Source organism: Oreochromis niloticus, linkage group LG17, assembly GCF_001858045.2.
Source record: "Oreochromis niloticus isolate F11D_XX linkage group LG17, O_niloticus_UMD_NMBU, whole genome shotgun sequence".
Classification (NCBI taxonomy): Eukaryota; Metazoa; Chordata; class Actinopteri; order Cichliformes; family Cichlidae; genus Oreochromis; species Oreochromis niloticus.
In genome coordinates, this window is record NC_031981.2 from 27344725 (window position 1) to 27372184 (window position 27460).

Sequence of the window (27460 nt, forward strand, 5' to 3'; positions counted from 1 at the left end):
TGCCGTGATATGTTTACAATGGGACTTCTGCTCCTGAACCTCTGCGCACAGAGTCCGCAAATCGGGGCTATACGAAGTCAGTTTACGCACGGTGTTTGTCTTTAACATAGTTCACGGTGGAGAACAGCTGCTGACATAATGTGGATCCGAAGATCCATAATTGGCCTATCTGGGGTTGAAAGTCTCGATAAATCCACGGCGTTTCGGCGGGTACACCGGCTTCCCCGAGTGTGACTCTTATTTTGAGCGATGAAAAAATAATAGAATATAATTTTATTTTTATATTTCAATATCACAATAATCTTCCAATTTAGAACTACGAGTTAAAAAGAACTAACATAAATAAAATACACTTCAGCTAAATACTTCTAATTTATTTGCCCAAACCAGGCGGAGCCGCACTACAAGGACTAAAGAGCCGCATGCGGCTCCGGAGCCGCAGGTTGCCGACCCCTAGGCTAGCCATTTACTATAATACTGTTCTATATAAACTCAAGATCACTCTTTCAATAAAAAGAAGGTAAACTATTAAAGTACAACTTTACTTTATGCCTATATTTTTTTGGGACTGAACATTGTTCATAGAAAACGCTACAAGGGATGCTGTACTGTGTTGTGCAAAAGTCTTGAGCCAAATGTTATTTCCTTATGTTTTGTTTTTCACTCAGACTTTCTTGTCCTATTTTGTTTGAAACACATAACAGACAACTTAGCAAGCAAACACATTTAAATTGAATCTTTAGCCACTTTGTCACTTGTCACAAAAACACAAATTCCAATTTCTTTAGCTGAATCTGAAGAAAAACTGACAGGCATAAAATAGTATTTTTCCACCAATAGAGATCCTAAACAGCCATTACTCTGAAGTGTGTGCAGGGTGTCCTTAACAATTTGATAAAGCTGGGAAGCTGGAGGTCAAAAGAAGGACTTGTCAGCAGGGTGGCTGTGAATAAGCCACTCTTAAGGAATAGAAACGTGAAAAGGCTGAGGTTTGCCAAAAATTACACAAGAAATGGCCTGAAAATCAGCAGCAACAGGTCTGATGGAGTGATGAATGTGAAATCTCTGATTGAAATCTAAAGCAGGAAGTCAAGAGACATCCAACAGTGAGTGCCTAGAGCCATCTGTAAAACACGGCAGAGGCTTGTTTTCACCCACCGGTGTTGGGGAAATTGTCAAAATTGAATTATGTCCCAGGAAAAGTACCAACAACTTTGATCCACGGAGCAGTATCATCCATGAACGCATATGATTAGCAACAACTTCAGATTTTCAGCATGACAATGATGCCAAACTCATTACCAATCCAGTTAAAGCTTACCTAGTTAGAAAAAACACACAATGTGACACCCAAAAGGTTGATTCTGTTCATTTGGACATAGCGTTTTCAGTGGGAGAAATGAAGAGTTTAAATTAGAATTTTAATATAAATATTTATAGCAAGGCTACAAACTGTTTTTACCTCATACATTGCATTTCTGCACATTTTAATAAAACACTGGACCCATTTCCCACTTTTTGAGCAAAAATATAAAGAAAACTCAAAGCTTTTGCACTGTAGTGGTGGATTGTGGTGCTTGTCACTTACCTCTCCTCGGACTTTCATGGTTAAAGAGGATCCCGTTGACAGCAAACATGTTGTAGGCCTCTCGGAAGTTCACCACAATCCAGTAGGCATAGAGTTTAGCAGCTCCTGAAGGCAGAGGGAAAACGGAAGAACAGAGATAATCAGTACTAATTTTATATCAATTGTAACTTAAATTTATGGAAGGAAATATCGCTTCAGGAAAAAACAAAGCAATTTTTATTCTTTGGAGACTTTTTCACACTTTATTTGCATAACAAGTCAGAATAAAAACTGCTTGTAACAATGCACAGTCTATAGAGTGAATCATATAAACAGAGAGGAAACCACTGATCTCCTTCTCTAAAAGACAAGCTACATTTCATGGAATACAACACGCATGGATCATATTTTGAAATCAAGAGCTTAAAGTGCAGATTCCTGCTGATTGACTTAAAGCAGGCTTGTACAGAAAGTTCTCCCCATTCTCCTCCTCCCTTCTCCTACGACGAGGAGAAAAAACAAAGCAAATGAAGGGAGGAGCCTGTTGATTAAGCCATAGGTCAGGATGTACAACTGGAGGTGAAGGGAGGTCACCATGGCGACCACCGCCTCCCCTTCCTTGAGTCTAATTAATAAAGGTGCAGCCCTTTTTGAGATGGTATGCACCTCCCATGCAGCTTCAGATTGAGTGCTGACAGATGGGGAAAGTGTCAGTGAAGAGAGCATTTAGACAACATAGAATATGAAAGACATACGTACGGCCTGTGTGTGTGTGTGTGTACGTTGCATGCATTGAAAGTCAGTGTTGAGTGCTGTGGATATAAAGGTGTCTTTGTTAAAACGAGAGCTACTCCAAGTCAGACGGCTGGCCTCGGGGTGTGTGGAGAGCTCAAACGCAGTCTAAGAACTGAAGCCCCCCTCTATTCATTCACTCACACACATGCACTCCCATGCACACACATGCACACACATACACGGAGAAAGAGACACATCCCAGAGAAAGAGAGCGAGAGAGAGAGTTCAAGAAAAAGTGGAGAAAAGGCATCAAGCAATCTCCGTTTGTATGCCCTTACAAGGCCAAGTACAAGTGTCTGACAAATGGTGAGAGGTAGAGAAAGTAAGGAAATCCTGGTGTGTGTTACTGTGGATGTCCATGTGGATCTCATACAGCACATGCATCTTACCGTAAGGTGAGCGGGGGTAAAAGGGAGTGGTCTCCTTCTGAGGGATCTCCTGGACTTTGCCATACAGCTCACTAGTGGATGCCTGGTAGAATTTGACACTGTTGGTGAGACCACACGTCTTTATGGCATCCAGGAGGCGCAGAGTGCCTACGCCGTCCACATTAGCTGTGTACTCAGCCAAGTCAAAGGAGATCTTGAAAAGACAGAGAAAGAGAAAGGACAGATGACACGTCATTAAAGCAACTTAATGGAAAAACTGCTTCTAATAGAAACTGATTTGCATTTTTGGTTGACTGTACAAAGGAGCTGTCAAGTTTGGATATACTATTTGGGATCAAGTCTTTTTTTCTTTTTTTTCGCCAGCGTGACCTTAGATTTATAACCGGACAGATTTTTTTGTTTTTTTAATCAGTCAAACTTTCAAAAAAAAAAAAAAAATTACCAGAGAAATACTTTTGTAACTCAGGTATAAAACCAAAAAGGAAATTGTGACATAAAAATACACAACATCATATCACAGGTCACCCTTCATACACCATGACACCCATGCAGTGCTGTACTCCATCTCCCAGAATTCCTGTTTCCAATGTGAAAAGCCAAAAGCAGGGGACTTAACGAAGACTTGGGGGGAAATTAAGTTTAAATTAGAAATGGCTGTGCGCATGCATGTTTCTGTGTATGTGTGTCTGTGTGTGTGTGTGTCTGTGTGAGTGTGTGTGAGAGAAAGAGAGAGAGAGAGAGAGAGAGAGAGAGGGAGAGAGAGAGAGAGAGAGAGAGAGAGAGAGAGAGAGAGAGAGGGAGAGAGGGAGAGAGAGAGAGAGAGAGAGAGAGACTGTGTATGCTTGGACTGTGTGTGCTTGTGTGTGTGCCAGGTTGGCCTCAGGCTCCAAATCAAGCGTGATGGTTAAAAGCTGTGCCGGTTAGTGGTCACCACACCTGGAGTGAGCGGCATGAGCCAGGTCTGTATGGAGGAAACGCTTTGGCCCTTTAGTGCTTTCACACCAGTGCTGCACACACGGCCAGATAAAGACCCCTTATTTAAAACTGGACTTCGGAACACTGGGCCTCTATTCCACTCATAGGGCATACACACTTCCATATAGACACACTCGCAGACACACACGCAGTGAGCAGGTTTGATCAGGTTCAATTACACTCCACAACTCAGTGTAATTACCTGTGACGCTCCACTCATTGCTTTGACTTTGCATTCTGGCATTCGGTTATATTTACATCATTTACAAGAAAAAAAATGAGAGGACACATACGCACACACATACTGTACATTGTATAATGACATTTTCAGCTACCCTCGTTGACAAGGACGTCAAGTGGACAAAATAATAAAAATTTCCCGACAAATGAATCGAGTCCAAAAACAGCACAAACTGAAGCGTCAGATGGTCCCGTTCAATACTTTTCTCTTTGACACTGACAAAAAAAGATGAGTTTCATGATCATAACAACTTTAAGCCACTGTATGATATCCACTTTGCTCAGAGGGATGTTTGACTAAATACTGCAGTGTTTTTGTAGCCAACTACAGCTTGACCTTTATCAGTCTACAAATTTAACAAAAGCAGCCAGTGCTCAAAGCACTGGAAATTTAAAAGCCTGGAAAAGTGTTACTCACAAGCCCTTTAAGAAATTACAAAAAAAAGCTCAACTCCTCAAAGCAACAGACAAAGAACTGAGTTTGCACAGTAGTATAAAAGAGCACAAAAAGACAGGGACATTATAAGAAAAAACATCTATATGAGATATATAAGATTTAAGAGGGAAAAGCTTTTTTTGGGACAAAGTTTTGAAACATTTTAAGCACTTTTCATCAGATCAGATTGGTGATTCCATGCATACAATTCCTATGTCCCAATGACAACTAAAATTAAATGAAATTCGTAGAGTTTTCATTCTCCCACTGAAAACTCTACGTCCAGATGGACAGAATCGACCTTTTGGGGGTTGCTTCCAAATAATTGCCCAGAGGCACTTTAAGATGGCTGCTGAACAGCGAGACTTGGAACTAAAAGGACGTTCTGTGTTCAGACTCAGATTTGGATATGCAAAGCTCCCAGAAGAGCTGCTATAGTGCAGAGAAAGAGTAAACTTTATGAAGAGCAATAGAGGGGCTTTCCTTGTAAATCTGGACAATCATAATGACGAGACAGACAAATATACTGAAAATATGAATCAGGAGCAAATCCAAGAAGATATCAAGACACTTTTAGGGGGCTTCCCCTCCACCATGGAGACCTGGAAAGTCGACTACACAAACACACAAAAAGTAAAACTTAAGCACAACAATAATAAAAATGCAAAAGGGTAAATGAGGTTAACGTGCACACCATAGAGAAGTACCTGCTCACATTACTTCAACCTTGTAAACCATATTTTCTAAGACCTACTTTGTGTGCAACGTTGTGGCGAGTGTGCACACACACACACACACACACACACACACACACACACACACACACACACACACACACACACATATACACAAACCTGGTATCAAAACCAGCTGAGAGGGGCAGGGTCCAGGATGCCTTGACAGCTTAAATCAAACAAATTGCCCTAATGCCTCCATTCTCTGTCATTATGTAAGGCACAGCCTGAGCGCTGATGCTTTAAAGGCCAGACGTTTGTGTACATTGGTGTATGTGTGTGTGTTCGTGTGTTCTGTTGGGGTGGAGGGGGTTGCTCCTGGGCCCCTCTGTCGACCTGGCAGATATTGTTCTTTCTGGGAAGCGAGCCAGGCTCTGTCAGCATTGGGGGTCCACAGCCAAGCAAATATCCCGTTTAAAAAGCTTCTAACTGTCCAGGATATATTTGCAGTATTTGGTGGTTTCATTTCTTTCCTGCTCATACAAAGTTTGTTGAAATGCATGCTTCAGACTCGGGAATGTGACTCCAGACGTGTAGGTGTGTGCGCACTCACATATAACAGAGTGTTGGCGTGTGTCTTGACAGATGTATATGTATATGTATTTATATATATGAGCTACATTTATTCAGCCGTGGCCTTTCTGCATACCTGCAAGACCTTATATACATACATACAACAGTGGAGGAAGCATGTAAAGTTCCATTGTGCATTTACAAATCCAGGAACACATCCATCACTGAACAATTAAAAAAAGAAAAAACAAAAAATCAATAACTTTGTATCATTTACTTAATTTTTTACACACATGGAGAACACAGATTTAAAATGTTAGCAGTTTTATATCATCACAATATTGTTCATTATTAGTACAGTAGAATAAAAAAGAAAAAGAAAGCAAACCACACTAAAGACCAAACCAATTTGACATCCACTGGATAATTATATCAGGTTCAGAGTCACCTGATCCAGGCCTAACTATAAGAAGAAGTAGTAGTAGTAGTAGTGGTGGTGGTGGTGGTGTTGTTTCTGTGTGTGTATTTAAATAAAATGTAGGACATGGGGAGATTCACACATACTGTGTTTGGGTGGGAGATCTGTGCTGGCATGTTCGTCATGCAAGCAATCACAAGGCTAACTGACAGAGCTTTGATTAGCCCTTAGCATAAACTAGGCATGTTAGCAACTTTGTCAATATTCAATAATTAACTTCTTCGTGACTTGACAAATGGCAGCCTTTCTAGCATAATGCAAGTAATGTAATATACTGGAATTTACATAAGGCTTTGTTCACTCAAAAGTGCTTTAACCACAACTTACATTTTAACCATACATTTATGCAGCACTCTAGTCTGTATACTTTAAAGACTTAATTTACCTCACCTCCATGATCACTTTAGAATCACCAATTAACCTCATATGAATATCTTTGGAAGCCGGATTATCTGGAGGAAACCCACATTGGAATAAAGAGAATAGACCAGGATTTGAACCAGGAACCTTCATGCTGTAAGGCGACAGAGCTACAAAGTTTAAAACCAACTTTGCAAATTCATCCACCGCAAATACACTATATTCCAGAGAAAACAGTAAAAATAAGTGAAAGTCACAATGAGTGGACAGCATTCTCACACACTGACAGTGTGATACATCGCTTCTAACTGCAAACACCCAAATAAAGAAAATCACTGAGATGCCTTGGAGGGGGAGAGAACACAGAGAAGGAGAGGTCGGTATGAAACATGAGTGGAAAGAAGGTTAAACAGTAGAGAGAGAAAGTGTGTGTGTGCGTGTGTATGTGTGTGTACATGGTGATAAACATGGGTGGGGGTTTGTGGAGAGAAACCGCAGTCAATTACACCTTTACTCATCACATTACAGGCCAACTGAAATTAGAGCAGTCGTGTGTTAACAGAGCAAAGACAAACAGGCTAAATTCCCTCCAGCAGAGGGAGAGGGAGCGAGAGAGGGAGAGAGAGAGAGGTTTAGATCAGACCTGGAGACCCATGTTCTGACAAACAGATCAATTACCGTGCTTTCATCTACCGTCATCAGCTTTACGAAGCCACTACTCCATAAAAACATCCTTTTGCACGAAAACACAAAGTCTCGGTGGAGTGCTTTTTCCTCTCAGTGTTTATAATAATATCTGGTGGCTAATTTTAGCATTTTTTTTCCCTCCATCCACAATCATTTTACATGTAAACAGTCCCCTCATTCTTATATTCAAGGCTCAGTTGCTGCTTACTAGCCAGTCTCAGTCCCCCTCTTTTTCCCCATTATTAGCTGGATTATAGACCAGGCTGTTTGATATCATTCAGCTGCTTCTCCATAGAGGAACTGCAGTCGAATATACTCCAGTTGCACCATCTTGGACTGCTGCTGAAGGTAATTCTTTACCTAATGTGAAGATCCACTGTAACCTGAACCTGTAACCGGTAAAAAACTGATTCATGTGCTTCTGCACTAAGCTCAGTGAGGCCGCTGAGCCCTATGCAGTCCAAGACAGCAGAGTTGGAGTTCATCCACAGGATAAGAAACTCTCTGGAGAAGCATGACATGTATTGTACTCCCACAAAGTGCTAGGTAGATTAAATATTTAAACAGTGGCTATGGCTCAGGATGCAAAGCGGGTCATCTAGTAGTCAGAAGCTTGGTTCGATCCCTGACTGCTCCAGTCTGGTCACTCTTTTTATAGCGCAAATGTGTGCACACATACACCTATATAACAAAAAGTACTCACCCTGCACACTATGTTTAAACAGCAGCATTTGTCCAATGGTCAAATTAGCTTCAAAGACACTTCATGACATGGATGAGTAAAGGTAGGAGCCAAAGTCTGGCTTTATCTTGAGCAGTTTGTTTCAGCTCTTAACACAGTTTCATCACCATTTCATTTGATTGTTTATTTCATTACTTATACTTACATCCTTAGAAATAAATACAGCAATATCGAAACTTTCTATGAGCCAAGCAAAACTATGAATGGTTGTGACATTGTGTGTAAAGAGAAGAAAGCATGACAGATGAAGAACTGCAGTGGAACAAAATCCTGGGGAGAAAAAAAGTGTTGGAGATATAAATCACTACCTCTGGTCAAAACTCCAGACTCCAGAAATTTATGATAATGATGGTGAAAAATCAACACTAATCCTCACAATAAATTGTTTAGTTGTCATTCAGACAGCACTGAAGTGGTGTTGTTGTATCATAAAATTATTTTAAATTACTGCACAGTTTTCCATGGTTGCGTAATCTTGTGACGGTAGCCTAAGCTACTGTTGCTGTATGCGGCCCCACACGCTCTCCAAACAGAGCCCTACCTCCCTCATCATGTGTTGCTGTGTTGTAATAAAACTTGAGAGAAACGTCTCCACCTCTAGTCCTGTCTTTTTGTGCGACTCTGTCTGTGTATAAACACACACACCTGCTAGAAAAACAAAAGTGCTATTTTTTTCCCCCTTTCTCTGTGCCAATTTACCTTTCCCCACAACGTAGACACAATAGAGGTGAAAAACGCCGGGAGAGTAAGACACACAAAGTGAACAGCGAGAGACAGAGACGCGGATGTATGGCATTGCATCATCAGGCTGGAACGTGTTCGTTCTTTGCTCTGCTGTTTTCTCTCAGGGAGATGATCACAACGATCTCGCCCGCCATCCGATGCAGGTAAAACTACAGGTACGAGAACCTGTTACGGGAACCTCCAAAAGTAACATGCTCACCGCTTGCAAACATGAGAATGTTAGTAATCCTCAAATAACACAGTATAGACAAACATACCCATATCCACTTTGTGCCAAGAATTCCCTTGTGACCAACATTTACGGGTTTAAGACTTAATATAGACACACAGACAAGCGGAAAGCTTTAATCTAAGTGCACCTGAAGGAAATACAAATAGTGTACCTATTAATAGGGCCTTAGTTCAGCATGAGCTCCTAAAAAAAGCATAGTTTGAATGCTTCAAGTTGTTTACACAAGTTTTTTTTAAGAAACGTTAAGAGGGAATTGAAGACAGAATAGAAAACATTTTAAAAGGTGACGTTATTTAATACAAAACTGCAAAACTGAAATCAACATCCAATCTATAGGGGCATCTGCATATTAAATGGACTGGTTCTTATATAGTTTTTTTTTCTACTCTACCTGAGCACTCACAGCACGCCTCCTTCATGCAAGCACGTTTTTTCTATGCTTAAGTGCTTTCTTTCTAATATTCACACTCTGATGGAAGCATCATAGAGCAACTTGGGGCTCAGCATCTTGCTCAAGGATCTTTGGCATACAGACTGGAACAGCCAGGGAACAAACCATCAACCTTTCGATTAGTACATGACCTGCTCTGCCTCCTGAGCGCCAGCCACCCCAAATACTACTTTACATTTACTAGTATTTCAATATTTTTTAGTACAAAAGCTCAAATGTTACTTCCATACCTGCAAAGACAGCTAATTAGTTTGCAAACACTCAGTATTTTACAAACCAGCCATGGAGACCATTCATCTTCAGAATAAAAGTTGTTCCGTACAAGCAAAACCAACAGAAACACACAGCACTTGTAAACTATGGGGGGGAATATGCATTTTTCTCTCAAAGACCAGTCTGTGACTAATATACAGGTGAAGTCCCTGAACTCCTAAATTAGTATCAAGCTTCTGGGGAAAAACGGAACGCACTCCAAAAACAACTCTGCATGACAGCTGCTCTAAAGTAGCAGTATCACAAGCTGAAGAGCATAAAGAACGTTCATCAGGTTGAAAATGGCAGCATTGTCCAGTAAAGATGGAAAGAAAAGAGTTGGTGAAACTCATTTGATGTTTTATGACAGCTTCCTTTCATGTGGAGAATGAATTGCAGCAGCATGCTCTCAAAATAGATTTTATACCTCATTTACTCAGGTCCTTCTTTTATAGAACATGAGGCGTAGCACTGAAGTGTTGATCTACTTTACGAGTACTTAAGACATAATGGTAAGTACTTTAAAGAAAAAGCAATGTTCATATTAATTTTTCGAATCAGGTATCCGTACATGGCACGACATGCATTTACCCACTAATCCCCCACCCCACTGATGTTCACTCATCATTATGATCATATCTCAATCTCTGCATTTTTCTGTCTAATTACAGGCGTCTTCTATTGAGTCGGTGCAAGTGTTGCTGCAGCTATGGCAATGAACAAATACAAGTACACAGATCAGGTGGATGTGAAAGAGACAGATGGAGATGTGGGAGGGTGGCTAGAGCACGTGTGGACAGATACGTGCTGTGACAGCGTGTGTCAGGGCAGGTAGACTCGGAGTTGACGATTGACTGTCAAATTCAGGATTTATGCAGACGAGTCTGGAAAGTCCCAGTCTGCCTCGTGGCACTCCCATCTGCCTCTCTCTCGCTCCCCTTTCTCTCTGCATCGTTTTGTTTCGAAGATATTGTTGCGAACAGGTGGTGGCCAGTTTAACTCCGGCCTTCCGCCATCTTTCAAGGCATTAAAATACTGGAAATCTGAAGTTTATCGACACCAGAGCAATCAGCTTATGGTTTTATTAAGCTAGCTTTCACAAAACAGGTACGACTGCCAAGACAAGAATCACGTGGCGAAAATTTTCTCTGCATGTTATATAACTACTGTAGTAGCACTTGCAAGAATGTATCAGATGGCCTTTTACGATGCTGCACAGTGCTTTCTCAAAAGAAGAACACATCGATCGATTCAGAAAAGTATTAAGTAGCTCATTCAATCATGTAACCAGCCTAAAAATTTCCATAAGATAAAATTTAACTTCAAGTGGACCTAATACCCTCATTTGCTGCTATATATTGTTTTTTGGAGGCTCTGGAGTAGCATTCGATGACAGCCAATGCAAAATTATCCTTTATTTCCCTCTTCCTTTTTTTTAAGCTTACGCTAGATCTTACAGCCCCTCAGTTCATCTAGTTTGGGCACTACACCAACCTAAATTTTTGGCCACCGTCCAGCCATACAGCTTTAGACAAGATTTCTTGGTTCACTTTTCGCACCCACATTCAGTTAGGGTTGAACACTCAGAGTTGGCCTTCGATGGCTTTGCTGTCAACAGAACGGTTTGAAAGTTCTGGAATAGAGCCACGAAGTTCCAGTTCCACCTTGGCTGTCTGTGAATAAGTAACAAGAGTGATGCCAGTGATACTGGCATAAAAATTCGCTTCTATTTGACTACCAGTATTCAGACAGGTGTATTTGCATACCCCATTCTTTTAGCATTGGATATGAGTACATGTACAAGCAATGATAAAAAGCACTTCATTCTACTTTTCCCCGAATATCTTGCTCTGCCCTGCAGACATTTACCACCAATCAGTCACTCCTACCTTGCAAACATAAACATGCTCGTAAACATGGCAACAGACCTTACCACGGTGATGCCTGCGGGGCTTTGTGGAGTAATCACGACACACCGACACAAGAATACACAGGTCGAAACCATTTTGTCATAAGTGACAAACTTTTGCCGATGATTTCACTAGAAGATACTGCAGGTGTAAGATCACATCTATACTCCTACCAAGTACAGAAAATGAATTGACTGTGTGGGGGGAAAAAAATAAGTGAACACCAGGCTACTGCACTGACAACATTGGGTTTGAAAAGTTCCTGGCCTAACTGAGCAACAACACCAAACCACCATTTAGTGATAATGTACATTGAGACATGGTGAGGAAATTGAAGGTGACAGAGAAATTGTTTCATTGTTTAAATCCATTTACCAACTCTTTCCATGCAATAGTATTGCTTTGGAAAGTTCTGGAGCTCCAAACTGATCTTCAGTGTCTTTGGGGGATTGCAGCAAAAAATTATACATTAATAGCAGCTGTTAAAATGGTTTTCTCTTTGTGCTGAAAAATTATCAGCAAGGTGTGAGCCCCTCTATATAAGCATGTATAAAGCATACAGGTGTATGCTATATAATCTTCACTCTAAACTCACTCAAAGTCAGACCATGCAATGCTCAGGAAAGCTGAAAAAAAACCAAAAAAAAAAAACCCCGAAGACCTACATCTCAAACTCTACAGGTCTCTATATCTTAAATGTTAAAGTTGATGACAGTAAAATTACTAAAAGACTGAACGGGGACTGAATGGGATATTTGGAAGGGTTGCCAGGAGAAAGCCTCAAGTTGCACATGAACAAACCACAAGACTTCTGGAATGATGTTTGCTGGACACAAGGCCAAATTGGAGATGTTCAGCCACAATTCAAAGCACCACATTTGGTGAAAACCAAACACACGACATAAATGCAAATACCACCTGTCAAACACAGTGATGGAGGCAGTGATGATTTGGCCTTGTCATTGAACTCCTCTGTATTGTATAACAAACTATTCTAGAGTGAAATGTCAGGCCGTCTGTTTGAGAGCGTGGTTTGATTGAAATCGGCTAATGCAAAACAATCCCGAGTCAAAGTTAAGACCTCAACTCAACTGAGATGGTGTCATGCGACCTGAAGGGAGCTGTGCATCAAAAAAGTCCCTCCAAACCTTAAAAAAGTTAAACAATGCTGCGTAGACATGCCAGACTGATAAAGTCATGGAGAAAAAATTATTTAAGGTTAATGCTGCTAAAGAAAGCTGTACAAACTCCTGAATCATGTGGTGCATTTTTCCACACGACTATGTAGTTCTGTGTAAACATTTGTTTCTTTTGCGCTCTAACTACATTTTTTGTCAAATAACACTAAAACTACATGCACCACAGAAAAAATAAAACTCCCAGTTGCCATGGGCAAATGTAATTACATGCAATTATAAAACAGCATTTTACAACTTACTTTTTATTTTGCTGTGTGAACAATATATTAGTGGCTGAGCTGCAGTTGGGTGTTGCACACTGTGTTCAGACAAAACCTTCTAATTGAAATTGTATAGTATTACAGGGATACTTTTACTACATTTGGATATAAAGTTTAAAATTAAGGCTTCTTTAGAGAGAAGGGGTTTTCCCTACATTTGATTATAACTGAGTATCTTTTCTGAAATAACTTGTGATGGTTTTCTAGCATCTTCCATAAGTGGAGAGAAATGACTGATCACAAGTGCTTGAAGGCAGTTACCATTACACATGTACTTCTGTTATATGTCTACTTGTATTACACATATTCCTTACTCCAAGTAAGACAGCTAAAAATGAATCACAACTATATCCTAAATAACAGATAACACCTCTCTTCCCTCCCCCTCTCTCTGTTACTCCTCACACTTTTTTATCAGCTGGCCAAGAGCAGATAACTTCAAAGTGAGCGGTCAGAAGAGAGGTGATGAAGGACCTCCCACATGTGAGACCCCCTGTCAGGACCAAACTGATCCTCTTTACACCTCCACCCTCAACCATTTCCCACTCCTGTATCCCCCTCGAACTCTACCCTCCACCGATCAAGCTGCTGGGGCTGCTCCATTTGGCTGTAATCAGCACCCAGCATCTTCTCTGATTAGAGAAAGAAGGGGTGGCGGGAAGTAAAACTTGACAAATCGGCACATTCTTCTGCAACTACTCTCCTTTTTCACCCCTCTTCATCCCCCCTCAATCCTCCTTTGCCCCTCTCATAGACCCCACTTAAATATGGCACCGCCCCCAGCCACCCCCGCCCATTCTGCACCACTAGCACGATGAATGCTATCCTTGTGAAGAGAGGAAGACACGTAGACACACACTTCTTACCTGGTGTTGCTTGCATGATCCTGAAACAGAAGTGAAGTTTGGGGAGCACCCCCGCCCCCACCCTGCAGGTGCTACCTCTCTTGGTTGCACACACAGACACACACTAACACATCAATTTGAATGCATTCGCCACCATAACGGCACATTCCCATAAATACACTCCACAGCTGGCCACAATAACGCAGGCCAACACACTTTGGCTGCCCGTGGTAGCTGTCACAGTGCCATGTGACCAAAATGGAGCCCAGATTCTCATTCCACATTACGCCTGGTTTAAACGACCTCCCCTCTCTCTCATTCTGTCTCTTTACAGTCCTGCCCCACCTCAAACCCCAGTCAGTCTATCCTGGCCCACCCGGGACCCCCTGGACAGAAGCAGCACAACAGCTGTGTGTGTGTTCCTGTGTGCGTGTGTGTGATTGTGTCACAGAGACAGGAAAAAAAGCAGGACCCCAGCATTACATGGTGCCTACTGGTTATAAATAACTTCTTGTCTGTCTAGCAGACTCACTCAAAGTGGCACTTGAGAGAGTTCTATGAGCTGTATGTTGTCCTGTCAGGTTTTATTGGCACTTGAGATGAGCACTAAAGTATGACTAAGGAGATTAAACAGAGGAAGGCTGGAAACAATTAGCATGTTTACAGACACCTTGGTTACAAGTAACTGAGTAACTATGCACTTTTGAAAATAATTTCTCCTGAAGGAAGTCAGTTTCTTGGCCAGGTCTATTCATTTTCACTAAAGCAGCCTCAAGTTTATTATTAAGAAGGAAAAAAAAAAAGACTGACTGCAAGACATTAGGATAAGATGCTGTATTTTTACAATTGAACTTTAACTACATCTCCCAGAAAAATAAAGGCTCAACTGCACATCCAAAACAAAACAAAGGATTTGATTTTTCTCATAGCTACTGTGCTTTACACTGATGCCGAATATCATTATAACCACTAGGGCTGGGCCATTTTATACCTTTCATGATAATACCGGTACAATCTTAGGCAATGATAAGAAAATGAAATAAGACACGCATGTGCAGTGCCTTTGTTTTCATACGCACATGGCAGAAAAAGCATGGCGGCGACGGAGAATGAGAAGGGCGAAAGCGGATTGTTGAATGAAACAGATGAACCAGAATTGGTTTCTAAAATTGTGCAATTTCAGTGGTGTGGAACTGGTTTGGTTTTCGTCCGTCAGATACCCACCAAAGCACAATTTTTTGTAGAACATGCAAGCGGGCCGTCGTGGCGAAGGGAGGAAACACGACAAAGCTATTTCACCATTTGAAGCAGAAGCACTTGTTGGAGTACAACAACTAATAAAGTTGTGGAGTTGTAAAGTATTTTGTCTCTGGTCAATTACATCGTCAGTTATATCATTACATTTTCAAATATATATTGTGATAAATACTTTTGGCCATATTGCCCTGCCCTAATGACCACTAACAGGTGACATGAATAACACTGATCATCTCTTTGTGATGGCATCAGGACCACGGAGCAATGGCAGAAAATGGCCTGGTCTGATCAATCACGGCCCGGTTCGTATCTCTCACTTACCTGGGAAACACCTGTCACCAGGATGCACTATGGAAAGAAGGCATGCCAGTGGTGGCAGTGTGATGCTTCGAGCAAATGTTCTGCTGGGAAACTTTGGGTCTCGCCATCCATGCGGATGTTACTTTGACACGTACCACCTACTTAAGCGTTGTTGCACACCATGTGCACCCTTTAATAGAAATGGTACTCCCTGATGCCTGTAGCCTCTTTCAGCAGGACAATGTCTTCTGCCACAAAGCAAAAACAAAAGCAAGGAAGAGCTGAAGGAGCACAACGACTTTGAGGTGTTGACTTTGCATTTAAATTCCCCAGATCTCAGTCCAATCGATTGCTACTTAATTAAAGAATATAAATTAAAAATGAATTCATTTGGCAGTTTAGCTCAGTGGGTGAGCAGGCGACCGCATAGCCCGAAAGCAGCAGTCCAGGTTTGAGTCTTCACGTCTTCCCCGCTCTCTCTCGTCATTGTTACCATCTAATAAAAAGGCAAAATGCCAAAAAAAAAAATCATATTAAAAGAAGAATTAATTTAGCATTAAAACTATGCCAACGTGTGGATCTCACTGGGCTCAGGCTTGATTACTAACTCACTTGGTACTAACTACAAAAAAATATCAACATCAAAATTTTTCCACCGAATTTTTCCAATTATGTAATCAATTTCTTCAAGTACGACATCTTCCTTATGCATCAATTTGTTGAGAGAGAGATGGTGATGACATCAGTGATGTCACTAAAACCTGCAGGGCCTTCATTGTTCTGGCACACTGCTAAACCAAAGAAGAACAGGGATGGGTAAACGAAATTTCACACACACACACGACGTCACAGTGGCGCACATTTGTAACCATGTGAGTGTTTTTGTCTCCATTTCTATGGTGACGTCTAGCCTCTACACATCAGGACACTCCTCAAAGATGGTGTGAGGAGGAGTGGCCAGCCTTTCCCAACTCCGTCACACCAACGGCTTTCATCTGGAGCGTATTAGAGACATTAACACTTTCTTATCTCAACGCCTCCCTCCATGTCTTTCACCAGCTCCCCCCATTCCTGTCTCTTTCCTCCCACACAATACCTGTTCGTTTTATTTTTCTTCAACTGGGTACCGGTGTGTTCTTCAAATACTCTGAAAGGTGCTACAGAACAAGGAAACAGTACAGAGGTGGACACAAAAGAAGGGGACATTACATTACACTGCCACACTGTTAAGTGAAGTCTGTTAAACTATTATACTTGTATTAAGAAATAACTGGCTCAGATTCAAGTATATAAATCAGCACACATGCTCATATTTTTATATGAGCGCAAGCCAAGTCCACTCTGTTCTGTTTGAACGCAGTTCAGTTAAGGGAAGCAAAGATAATCAATCAAAACCCTGACACAGATGCACACACGCACACACGCACAGCTATGGTGAATTATAATCACAAATTACACTAAAATATCTATTTTTTTAAAAAAAACTGTGTTTGTCTGCGTTTTTTGTGGGATGTGAAGTAGGCTTATAGATATTAGCTGAATGCTTCAACAAATAATACAATTAAGCAAACACTTATTAACACACACACAGACAAACACACACACATTTGTACTGGTCATCCATCTTGAGATGATGGCACTTAAGGCAGTCCTTACTGGGAAGAGGTATCATGCCGTGCTTAATGGGAGTACGTGCTGCAGCGCCTGGGCCTTGATAGGAATTTAATCTCTGCCATCTATCTCTATTAAAATGGCTCCGAATAGCTGAAGAGTTTGACACTGGTCTGAGAGAAGTGCAATGATGTTGACTCCAAAGATTTTAATGGATGGACAATTTTGAGGTAATGAGCATGACCAATGAGGTCAGTGTGCGCTAAGTTGTGGCCACCCAGTTGGCTTACTACATTTTGCTGGGTTCTCTTGAACTCTGTCCACCATCCTTCATTATCAAGTTTAGCTTCTTTTGCAATCAAAGAGATCAATATACAACGTTTTTTAAGGTTAAACCCGCAACTTGATAAGGTCATTATCTGGGGAGGCCTCAGCGAAGTCTCAGTGAAGTTTTTAGGAGTATAACGGTCTATTTTTGGTCACATGATATCACCACAGTCCTGGCAACTGACGTTTGAAGTCCACAGACAGGCTGCAGTATTCTCCTTAAAGGTAGGTGTCGCCACTCAGAAAAAAAGCTCTGAATTATCTTTGGTGTAACAGTAAAAGAAATTAAAACAGGAATCAAAGCAATCACAGAGTTTTCCAGAACTCCTTCTCTTCCTCTGTTCTTGGAACCTCTGAGGCCCGATATCGACATATACACAATCATACACTTGTGTCTTGAACCTGGCTGGTCTAGACACAAGTGTATGATTGTGTATATACAAAGGTGCACAACCAGCCAAAACAATGCCAAAGGGTGGCCCCACAGTTATTTTTGGCATGCACTGCCATTCATTGGTGAGTAAAAAACATGTCATTAATATCTGGTGATAATGTTTTGGCTCTAATGACCCATAAGAACATATTGTGTTTCTGTATCTGAAGAGCTGCTAAAAGGACCTTTAGATTTAAGATGATCATGCCCGTGGGCTGAAGTCACAGTTTGTTTGCTGTATATTTACTATTTATGAAGACTAGTCTTTATACATGTTAGCAATATTGCCAAAATGCTAATAAGAAACAGCGTCTAATGCCAGCCAGGATTTTTGGTTTGGGGAATGGTATGTTTTAAATATGTTTTTCTTTTTTGATTTAATTGTATTTTATCCTATTTGCCTGACACTTATGTGAGACTAACATGAGCCACTGACCCTAATACTAGCATGTACTCTTACCAAGAAAAAAACAGTTTCCATCTGTGTGGCTCTCAGTGTTATATCTGTGCATGTCACCTGACCCTGAATACATCAACATGTCATCAGAAGAAAGTCATGATTCACACTTTTGCAGACCCACGTGCGCACACAAAAATGTAGACAAACCACACAAAGTCACGTATACACACAAAGAGAAAGGTTAGCAGAAGACAATTGCCTGGGTTCAGGCAAGTCCAACCCAGCTCCACCCGCCTCTCTCACCAGGGCGGGAACATCGGAGCAGGGGTCGGCATGCCGGGTCGGATCATTGCGGAGTGGCCTGTCTTTGAAGGAGGCCTGTGGCAGGGAAGGGTTTTCGGGAAGGGGAAGTGCTCTGTTGGAAGTTTTCGATATCAATGGAAAGGCTTTTTCTGCTAAGCGGGGCAGCAGAATGGCTTTCCTTTTACTTTCCGTCATGGTGGGATAAGGATTGGAAGATAATGTCAAAGAAACATGTGACAGGAATATTTCCAGGAAAGAAAAGCTAAACAATGCAATCCAATCCCAGAAGGGGAAGAAGCTTGTGGAATACATTGTTTGAAACCAAGTTATAAAAGCTTTGTACTGACTTCAAACTTTAGTAAAGTGGTTTGTGTGACTAAAACAGTGTGCTCACATGAAAAGAAGACAGTGGCTGAAGAATAAATCCTGATCAGCCCACAGAAGCACATGTACTGTAGGAACAAGGTCTCCTGACCCGAACTATCTCACGATCCACCAGCAACCTGGCTAAACCACAAGTGCAACCTCTGGCTACCCAGATGTTTGCTCGAGAAAATAATCATATTCACGCAAGACCAGCAGGGTGAAGTTTCAGACTTAGGCTAAAAATAAGGCTTAAATGTAGTGATTTTAGAAGCTGTTAGTGTCATTATCACATCAGCAGTGCTGAAACACATTTTAAAAGTATTTAGCTACTTTAAAGTTCAAATCAGCATTGTCTATTGGTCATACTGTCATTTTAAACATCAGTATTAGCTCAATCCCTAATCACAGTCTCTTCAATTAATTATTGTTGTCCATAATAAGAAATAGTATAGACACGGCAGACTTAAAGCAAAAACAGTAAAGATCTGCAATCCTGACAACTACACTTTAATGAAAATGTATTCATTTTAATTATTTATAATTTATTCTAATTTAATTCAATCATTAGAACTGAGAGTTAAATACAACTGTAAAGTCTAATCATGTGGATAGAAGCAACAGCTGAAATGGAAGCTAAACAAACCTTAAACATTTTTTTTTACTTTATATTATATGTTACAATTTGTAGTAGACTGTCAGCATTGTGCATCCTGTTAGTACATGCTAGTTTTTTACCTTGTTATCTACCTTGAGGAGACTTTGCACTCAGCTCTGGCTTAAGGCCTTTCAGAAGTGTAGGGAAAATGCCTTGAAATAATTTTTTTTTATTCCTGCAGTAAAGACTAATATTCCTCCAAGTAGTTAGATCAGTATGGGTTCATTTAGTCCAAAGCTCTTCCATTTAATTGTGATCATGACTTCATTACTCTCCAAGAAAGCAGACCAAAATGTCTGTTTTATCTAGACATTTAAAGAACACATCACTGTCATTACTCAGAGCGAACCCAAGGAAAGTACATGAATGAAAGGACGGATTTTGTCAGTGGCTGTCCGTGTCAACTGTTTGAACAGACTGTGAATGAATGCACTGATTTATATTCCAGCGGCTGCAGATATTTTCTACGTGCATACAGGAACAGAAAAAAACTAAAAACCCATCACCTTCAATGAGACCACGATTAGCTGAGAGTATCGGCTGCCAGGGCTCTGCTGGCAGAGCACCAGGAGTGTCACTGTGGTATGTTGTTGTTTGCTTACAAGTCTAACCGCACTAGAAGATTGTCACAGACACAATAGAATCTCTCATTTCTACGTGTGTGCGTCTGTTGATACCTGCTGTCGGACTGAGAGATGATCCATGACGGCTATGTGATGGGCACGTCTCAGCTGAATTCCTCAAATGGCAGTTAAGGTGGCAATTGCTTAGAATTATCAGCCTTTTTGTTGTAACTGAATTTCTTTTATATAAGTCAGATTCATGCCAAGATATGTAAATCTCACCGCTGGTGTCTGCCTACTCTGAGGAGCTTTGTGAGGAACACTGCGCTGCCGTTTCTTGTTTGGTTTCCAAAATGCAATGACAAAAACCCTTTGATAACTAATGAAAACACATCAGCTCTGACTATGCCCCGTGCTCCCTCTATCTCATATAGACAGGAAGCCAGCTCCGGGTTCTGAATATGTGAATATGCAGATGAAGTGTAAGGTATCACTGCAGAGGAAGAGGTTTCATATGCAAGGCTTTGAATGGGTCTCTGTGAGCTCAACTCGGTATCCGCTCCCACGCGGTAAATGGGTAAGGCGACCCTGGATGGACAGGTTGTGGTCAACCGTACCGGGAAAGCGGACGTCTGAGAGCTGAGAGCTTTGTTGCTTTGGCTGCTGTAGCAAAGGAGTGGAGTAGAGGCGAGGACAGAGAACTCGTAAAAACATAAAGAAAGTAGACACCAGATATCAGTGTGGACTTGTGTCTGAATCACTCAGCAGCTCACTTTTGAGGGTTGTGCAGTAAATCATGCTGGGGCTAGTTACTGATGTATTTATGGATGGTGAAGTCTGCCATCTTATAAAGACTTCAACAGTGCCATGGTGCAGGTAATGTCTTTATGAGTTAAATGGAATTAAAAGGATTTTAAAAGCCTTTTTAAGATTTTAGAAATGTTTCCAGCCACAGTAAATCGTTTGGAACAGGAAACTCATCACCAGTATTGTTCTCTCCAGAGATTTTGTTTTCAAGTGGGATAGGATACAGCTTATTTTTACTTGGATTTTAATTGTGCGAAAAATTGTCCCTGTCATAACTGTTATAAAAGACACAATTTATACATTTAAAACTTTTTAATTTCCTACCACCTCAGGCAAAATTATCTGTCCATAGGCCCAGCTAAAAACTAAATTTCCTTTGAACTGTCTTTTAATCTGTAAATTTTACTATAGTTCAGTCATGTTCATATGTTTTTTCCCTCATTTGATTTTATTGCACAAGATAAAAATGTCCCAGAAAGTTTTGCCTCTTTTAGAAACTTTCAAAGACACAAAAATGTCCTTCCAAACCCAGCTGCTCTGATTGTTACTGTGCTGCATGAAGTCGTCTTATGTATTGACATTTTCATCAACAAATGTCCAAGTTTTTCCAAGTGCAATGACAGAATCAGTGCCATAATGCTGATACCTGTTAAGTAGCAAGGCTTTAACAGTAAGGGCTTTTTGAATTACTGTACTGAACTACAGTAACAACCCCAATATGATGTGTAAATCTGCAAAAACAAGTAACAGTAGCATTGAGATTTTACATGTGGTTATGATGGACTATATTTTCTCACTTAACCCACAAGTCAAAGTCAATCAACGAGAAGGGAACCAAGTCTTTCCATAAAACAGGGCTGCAACACTACAGTTACCCATAAGTAACTATGTGTAACTGTGCGTGTGCATGTGTGTGTGTGCGTGTGTGTGTGTGTGTGTTGTGGTTCTCCCCAGGGCAGAGAGGTGCTGACTGACACTCTGGTAATGCCTCCACTTCTCTTAAACCCGAGCAGGGTCTACACACCCTGAATGAAGACATGTCGCTGAGCAGCAAAGAAAGAGAGAAACATCTGGCTCTGAGATGTTGTCTCGCTCGCTCTCTGAGAGCTCCACTGGCAGAAGGATACAAGTTTAGACACAATCCAGAGAAACAAAAGACGGCTGAGCAGAGTCCAAAACTATTCAGCACCAGCCAGCATCACCAGCTGTGAAGGCTGGAGCTTCATGCTGCATCTCAGATATTTACATTCAATAGACAATGCTTTTTTCCCCTTTATTTTTTAATTAAAATTGAACATTTATGAATTGTTTTATTTCGTTAAGAAATTACATTTTTTATTAATTAATTTTTAAACTTTTAAAATATATTTTTAAAATGTTTTAATCATTTTGCAAGCAAACTAAAAATGTAAATTCATAAATAAACATAAAAAGAACTTCAACATAATTTTCTTTGAATTGCAGTAAGTTGAAACTTGTTGAAACTGCTTACAATTTCAGAGACATTCGCTCCTCTGTGGTATTTTAAAGTTGTGCAAAAGTGGACTACTATGTTAGTTTTATTTAAATTATTGCTCCTGTGGTGTGAATAACAGTGCACTAATGACACAATTAACATTATTTTCTTAGAAATACATTTAGATAACATCATTTTAAAACAGTACTGTAAAAAAATATTAGTTTTGCTTTACTGCCAATCAATCAACCAACCAATCAAACATGTATGTGATTTATTAGAATGCATTTTTAAGCTAGAAAAAAACAACTGAGTTGAGTTTCTATTTTTGGTTTTACCTTGATTTTTACACCAATGTTATATTTTTACATAAAAAGTATTGCAACAATGTATAGTGAAAAGATGTGGATTCACACAACAAGGTGTAAAAAACAACAACAACAACAACAACAACAACAACAAAAAACAACTCATGTTTGAGAAAAATTGAACCATTTCACGTGCCATGATTTGTCATTTATATTAATATACATGTTTTTCAAATAATGTTTTAATGGCATGAATCAACTTGACTGGACCACAGAAAACAAAGTTTTATCATATCAGTTCTTCTACTTTGTAATCTCATTGTCTCTGATAGCAACATAAAGATCCAGAAATAACTCTTTACACAGAATAACGTACCGTGTGAGCAGCAGCATGTTCATTTCACATAAACCATAATCTGACATCCGCTTTTATTTAGACATCAACACAACAGAGAGCAAAGTAACTGCTAACTAGTAAACGTGTGTTTATAAGCGTCAGCAGAGTTGCTTGAAATAACTGAATATTCCCACCAGTGTCTGGGCATGCTGTTTATCAAGTACAGACACCTGTGCACGATGACGGCGGAGGCTGAGGCGAGGACGAGTGTGTTTTTATTCAAGTTATACACTTTACGGCCTCTCTGCCCCGGGCACGACAGTTTAATTTGACCATAATAAGATCAGGACGACAGATTGGTTTCACTGGACCGGGCAGGGTGTTTGACTTTTATTACAACAGGCATCACTTGGAGACTATTACTGTAAACGGTTAGCCGTGGTGGTGGCCTGCTTCGGCCACACATGTGTAAACACTGTGAGCTTAGATTAGCAAGCCAGCTCCATGCCAGAGTAGATATTACCATTCCACTGGCATGTGGATATAGGAAAGATTTAGCATGGGAAGATCAAATTCCCAGGTGTGTGTGTGTAATGGCTGTCAGCATCAAAATGACTGGCCAGTCAGGGGAAAGTGTGAATGCTCCCCTTAACAGTGTTTGTGTATCCATGGCTTTTTTCCCCCCTTCCCATCATTATATTAATAATTGAGGGAAGAAACGCATAGAGGACTCTGAAGCTTTGCCGCTCTGCGTCTGTTACACCCCAAGAAGCCGAATGTGACGAGGTCACCTACAGCAGAGTGTGTGAGCAAAACCCGGATATGGCGGAGAGATACGCAGCCATACAAGTAGTGCAAACTAACGCGCACACACTCATAAAAAAAAAGAAAGGAAAAAAAAACAAACCAACTCTTCCCTGTGTAATTTCTTGCTTAACTCTCAGTAATCATTTTGTGTGCGTGTGTGTGTAAGAGACTGTGCAAAGTAAAGAAAACAGCCGAGTGTTTTCTTTGGAGTTTGCCCACACTGCACACAGACTGAGGAAAGCAGAGATTATCTCCTGACTAATCGTGTTCACTTCTCTCTTAGATGGTACTTATCGTCGCCCACTCGCAACCCCTCCCCATGCCTCCTCCTTGACTTCATCATCACCATCACACACGCATGTCAACTCACACCCACACATACGCACGCGAGGACGCAAACATACACACGTAAACGCAGACATAAGCGTGCTTTTTCTGATATGTTTAGCTGAACAAACACATGCGTGAGTATCACACACATCTCAGGGTCACTTACTTCAGTTTAGGCATGTCTATGACGCCCTACCTGTTAAGAGGGCACTTTTCAGAGCGATTTATACACCTCAGAAGGGGCCTGCCACGGCTCTGTCCTAAAGAAAACAGCCTGGAGATATTTTTGAATTCAACGGTTTTGTGCACATCACTGAGTCGGCGTCATGGTTTGCTTTAGCTCACTGTTTAGTGGAGTCATTAAAAATTTATTGACAGCACTTAACCATTAGAAAAGTCAGTGGTTCCAGCTTTTCAAAAAGGTGTGGTTTTGCTGTTATTATTCAGCACTAAACAAAAACAAGTATCCAGCCTTTAATGTGGGAAAACAAACTACTACTGCCTACTATTTTCTTACATTTTACTAATTCAATTACCCAGTCCAAATTCATCGGTCACATGTATCATCAGCTTACAGGCATGGATCCTGACAAATATGTCTTGGTAACAATTCAAGAGCAACAAAACGTATTCTTATATTAATTTAACATAGGATTTATTTGGATTTTTTTCCACTATCAGAACATATAAACACTAAAATCCAAGTTTTGCGCTGGTTCAGATAAAAACAATCAAGAGAATAATTAATTTTAAAACGAGCGTTGACTGGAGCCCAACAGATAACCTCAGTGCAGTTTCTCTTGATGATAAATGATTACACCACCGTTGGCTGATTTATGTGATAATGATGAAACCAGCTTGGACTGAAACAAAAACAATTACAGAACCCTCTCTGTGCTCCGAGAGACGAGCTCGGGGAGGCTGAGAAGTAACAAGTCAACAGTTGGAAGCTGGCGGCCTCCCGATACCCCAGAACACATCTGCGTCACCCCGTCTGTCCGTCGGCCTAACCTGCCCCGTCGGACGCCAGTGCGCATGATTGATGGCGTTGTGGAAAAACCAAACGCGATTCTATTCAGTGACAATGGGCAATCATGAAGAACATTTATCACGCCGTGATACCAGATTCTCACACTGTCAGACATTTACCAGCACTAATGATGATTATAAAGTCGAGTAATCTTGATCTTAACTGCAATCCTAGAGCAGCCTGAAGGCAAGGAGCAGCAAAGAATGAGTTTCTTAGGAACACTGGGTGACAAAAGGAGGCAGTGACAAAAACTAATTTCTCACATCTCTTTCCTTTTGTGAGGGCAAGTAACTCTGAATAGACGCTCATGTGTGTGTGAGACCATGATTCAACAGGCTACATGGATTGAAACGAGACACTGAAGCATTTACGGGCAACTTCTGAAGCGTATTTACTTCTATAACATTGTTAGGAGTGTGTGAAAATAATCCATTTTGCTTTCCTTCCCATATACTTTTAAGATTCAGAGACACTTTTCTACATTTTCCACTGCGTCAAAGACGGAAAAAGCTAAAAGCAAACAGCAGAGGCAGTAAGGCCGAGAGAAACAATGAACTAGGGCTGATAGTTTGATTAATGATCTTTTTTCTATTTGCCACTCACATGTCTGGCAGCACCAAAGTGCTCGACAGAATGTACCAGTCGATGGGCCGTGTGTGGTCATACACTCAGCTCAGGATTCACACACAGTAACAGAGTATTTGTGAATTTAATACTTGGACGTCTTTTTTTTTTTTTTTTTTTTTTTTAAATGGCAACAGTTTAGTGCAGGCCTTTATATTATGACAGGACAATCCCCCAAAACAAAGCCACACCCATCGAGATATATCCTCACGCTGGTGTGGAAGAACTAGAGTGTCCATCTGCTAGGAACCCATCATGTCAAAGCTTCGCCACATATGCAGAAAAACTACTAAACAGCTAAGTCTGATCAGTTTGATCAAATTTGCGTGCACAGTTATAATAATTGAAGCATCGCACTTTAATCCTCTCACCCTTCAACCGAAGAATGGACTGGTGTTTATACAGCCCTTTTTTACTTGAGTAACACAACATGTCTCAATCACACATAAGCACTCTTTTCTGTGTCTAAAGTGCTTTCTTTCTAAAATTTACACTCTGATGAATGCATCAGGTCCCAAGGACACTTTGGTATGCAGACTGAAGAAGCCAGGAATCGAACCGACCTGATTAGTAGATGGCGTGCTCTTCCTCCTGAAGCCACAGCCTTCTCACAATGTGCCCGTTTGACAGTTTGCTTCCTTACAAGCTGTTAACCTCTAAAACTTGACAAGTATTAAAAGCATTTCCAACTGTCACAGAAAATTACTGTAACTCACTAAAGAATGGCACGTGAAAAACAAACAAAAGAATTTGTCCATCTCTTAAAGCTTAAACATCTGTTATTGTCTGGTGAGTGACTGTTTACTGTGCTTGAGCATTTTACTCTCTCTGAGAATAAAGGCCTGTTTGTTTAGTTGATGGGAACACGTTAAGAGAAGCCCAACCCTTCATTAAGGTTTGACAGCCTGATTTAAAGCTTCAATTAAAACACACAGGCAAAGACAGCACCCAACACACAACACAGGTACTGAAATGTTAAAAAAAAAATCAAAAAAAAAAAAAAATCATGCTGTACAATAAGACTTTCAGTACGTCAACAAGAAAGTAAAACAATTACACTCATATAGATTAGCATCTAATGTTGTAACTTCTTGCCTACTTATCACATCTGCACTAATTTCAAACCCTGCCTCACCTCTTCTTGTTTTTGTTCCACGGTCCACAGTGTGATCCAAACATGTGAGATCATAGCTCATTACAGCAGGCTTTTGTAAATACATTGCAATCCTCAAATTGCACAACAGACACATATTTGTACACGGGGAACCATAGAGAACACCCAAACACATTCTTAGACAAAACTAATAAAGGGAACAGTGTCTTTTGGAACAATTACAGGTTATGACACTCTTAAAAAAGGAATTTACAGGTTATGATACAATTACGCCGCCATTTTTTTCTTCTTCTTCTAGGAGCGCCTGCCTTTTATTCCTAGTGGTACTTGAAACATCAGCTTCTGTACAGTCTGCAGTGGCACAGATTACAATTGCAGGACACGCTGGGAAGAGAAACTCCAAACACACGGCAGAATTACACAAACATGCAATTAGCAGAGGAAGCGTGTGTGTTTGTGTGTGTGTGCGTGTGTTGTATCTATTAGGGTGTGATCATGCAGCACAGAGTGGGCAGCAGCAGTCGGGACTTGTGTTCACAGATTAGCAACAATGTTTACTGTGAGTAATGAGCTTATGTCACTTATGGAAGGATTGAGCGAGCTGCATCTTCTCACTGTGTGTC

At 40.7% G+C, this 27460-nt stretch overlaps 1 protein-coding gene across 1 annotated transcript in view; it reads right to left on the bottom strand.

Annotated features, from left to right (window-relative positions):
• gmds (GDP-mannose 4,6-dehydratase) overlaps window positions 1-27460 on the bottom strand; it is a 174670-nt gene that overhangs the window by 116943 nt on the left and 30267 nt on the right. The window contains exons 5-6 of the mRNA XM_003457295.5: window positions 2752-2944; window positions 1589-1693 (exon numbers count right to left, since the gene is read on the bottom strand). Of these exons, the coding sequence (XP_003457343.1) occupies window positions 1589-1693; window positions 2752-2944 (298 nt within the window). The remainder of the gene's footprint in view (window positions 1-1588; window positions 1694-2751; window positions 2945-27460) is intronic.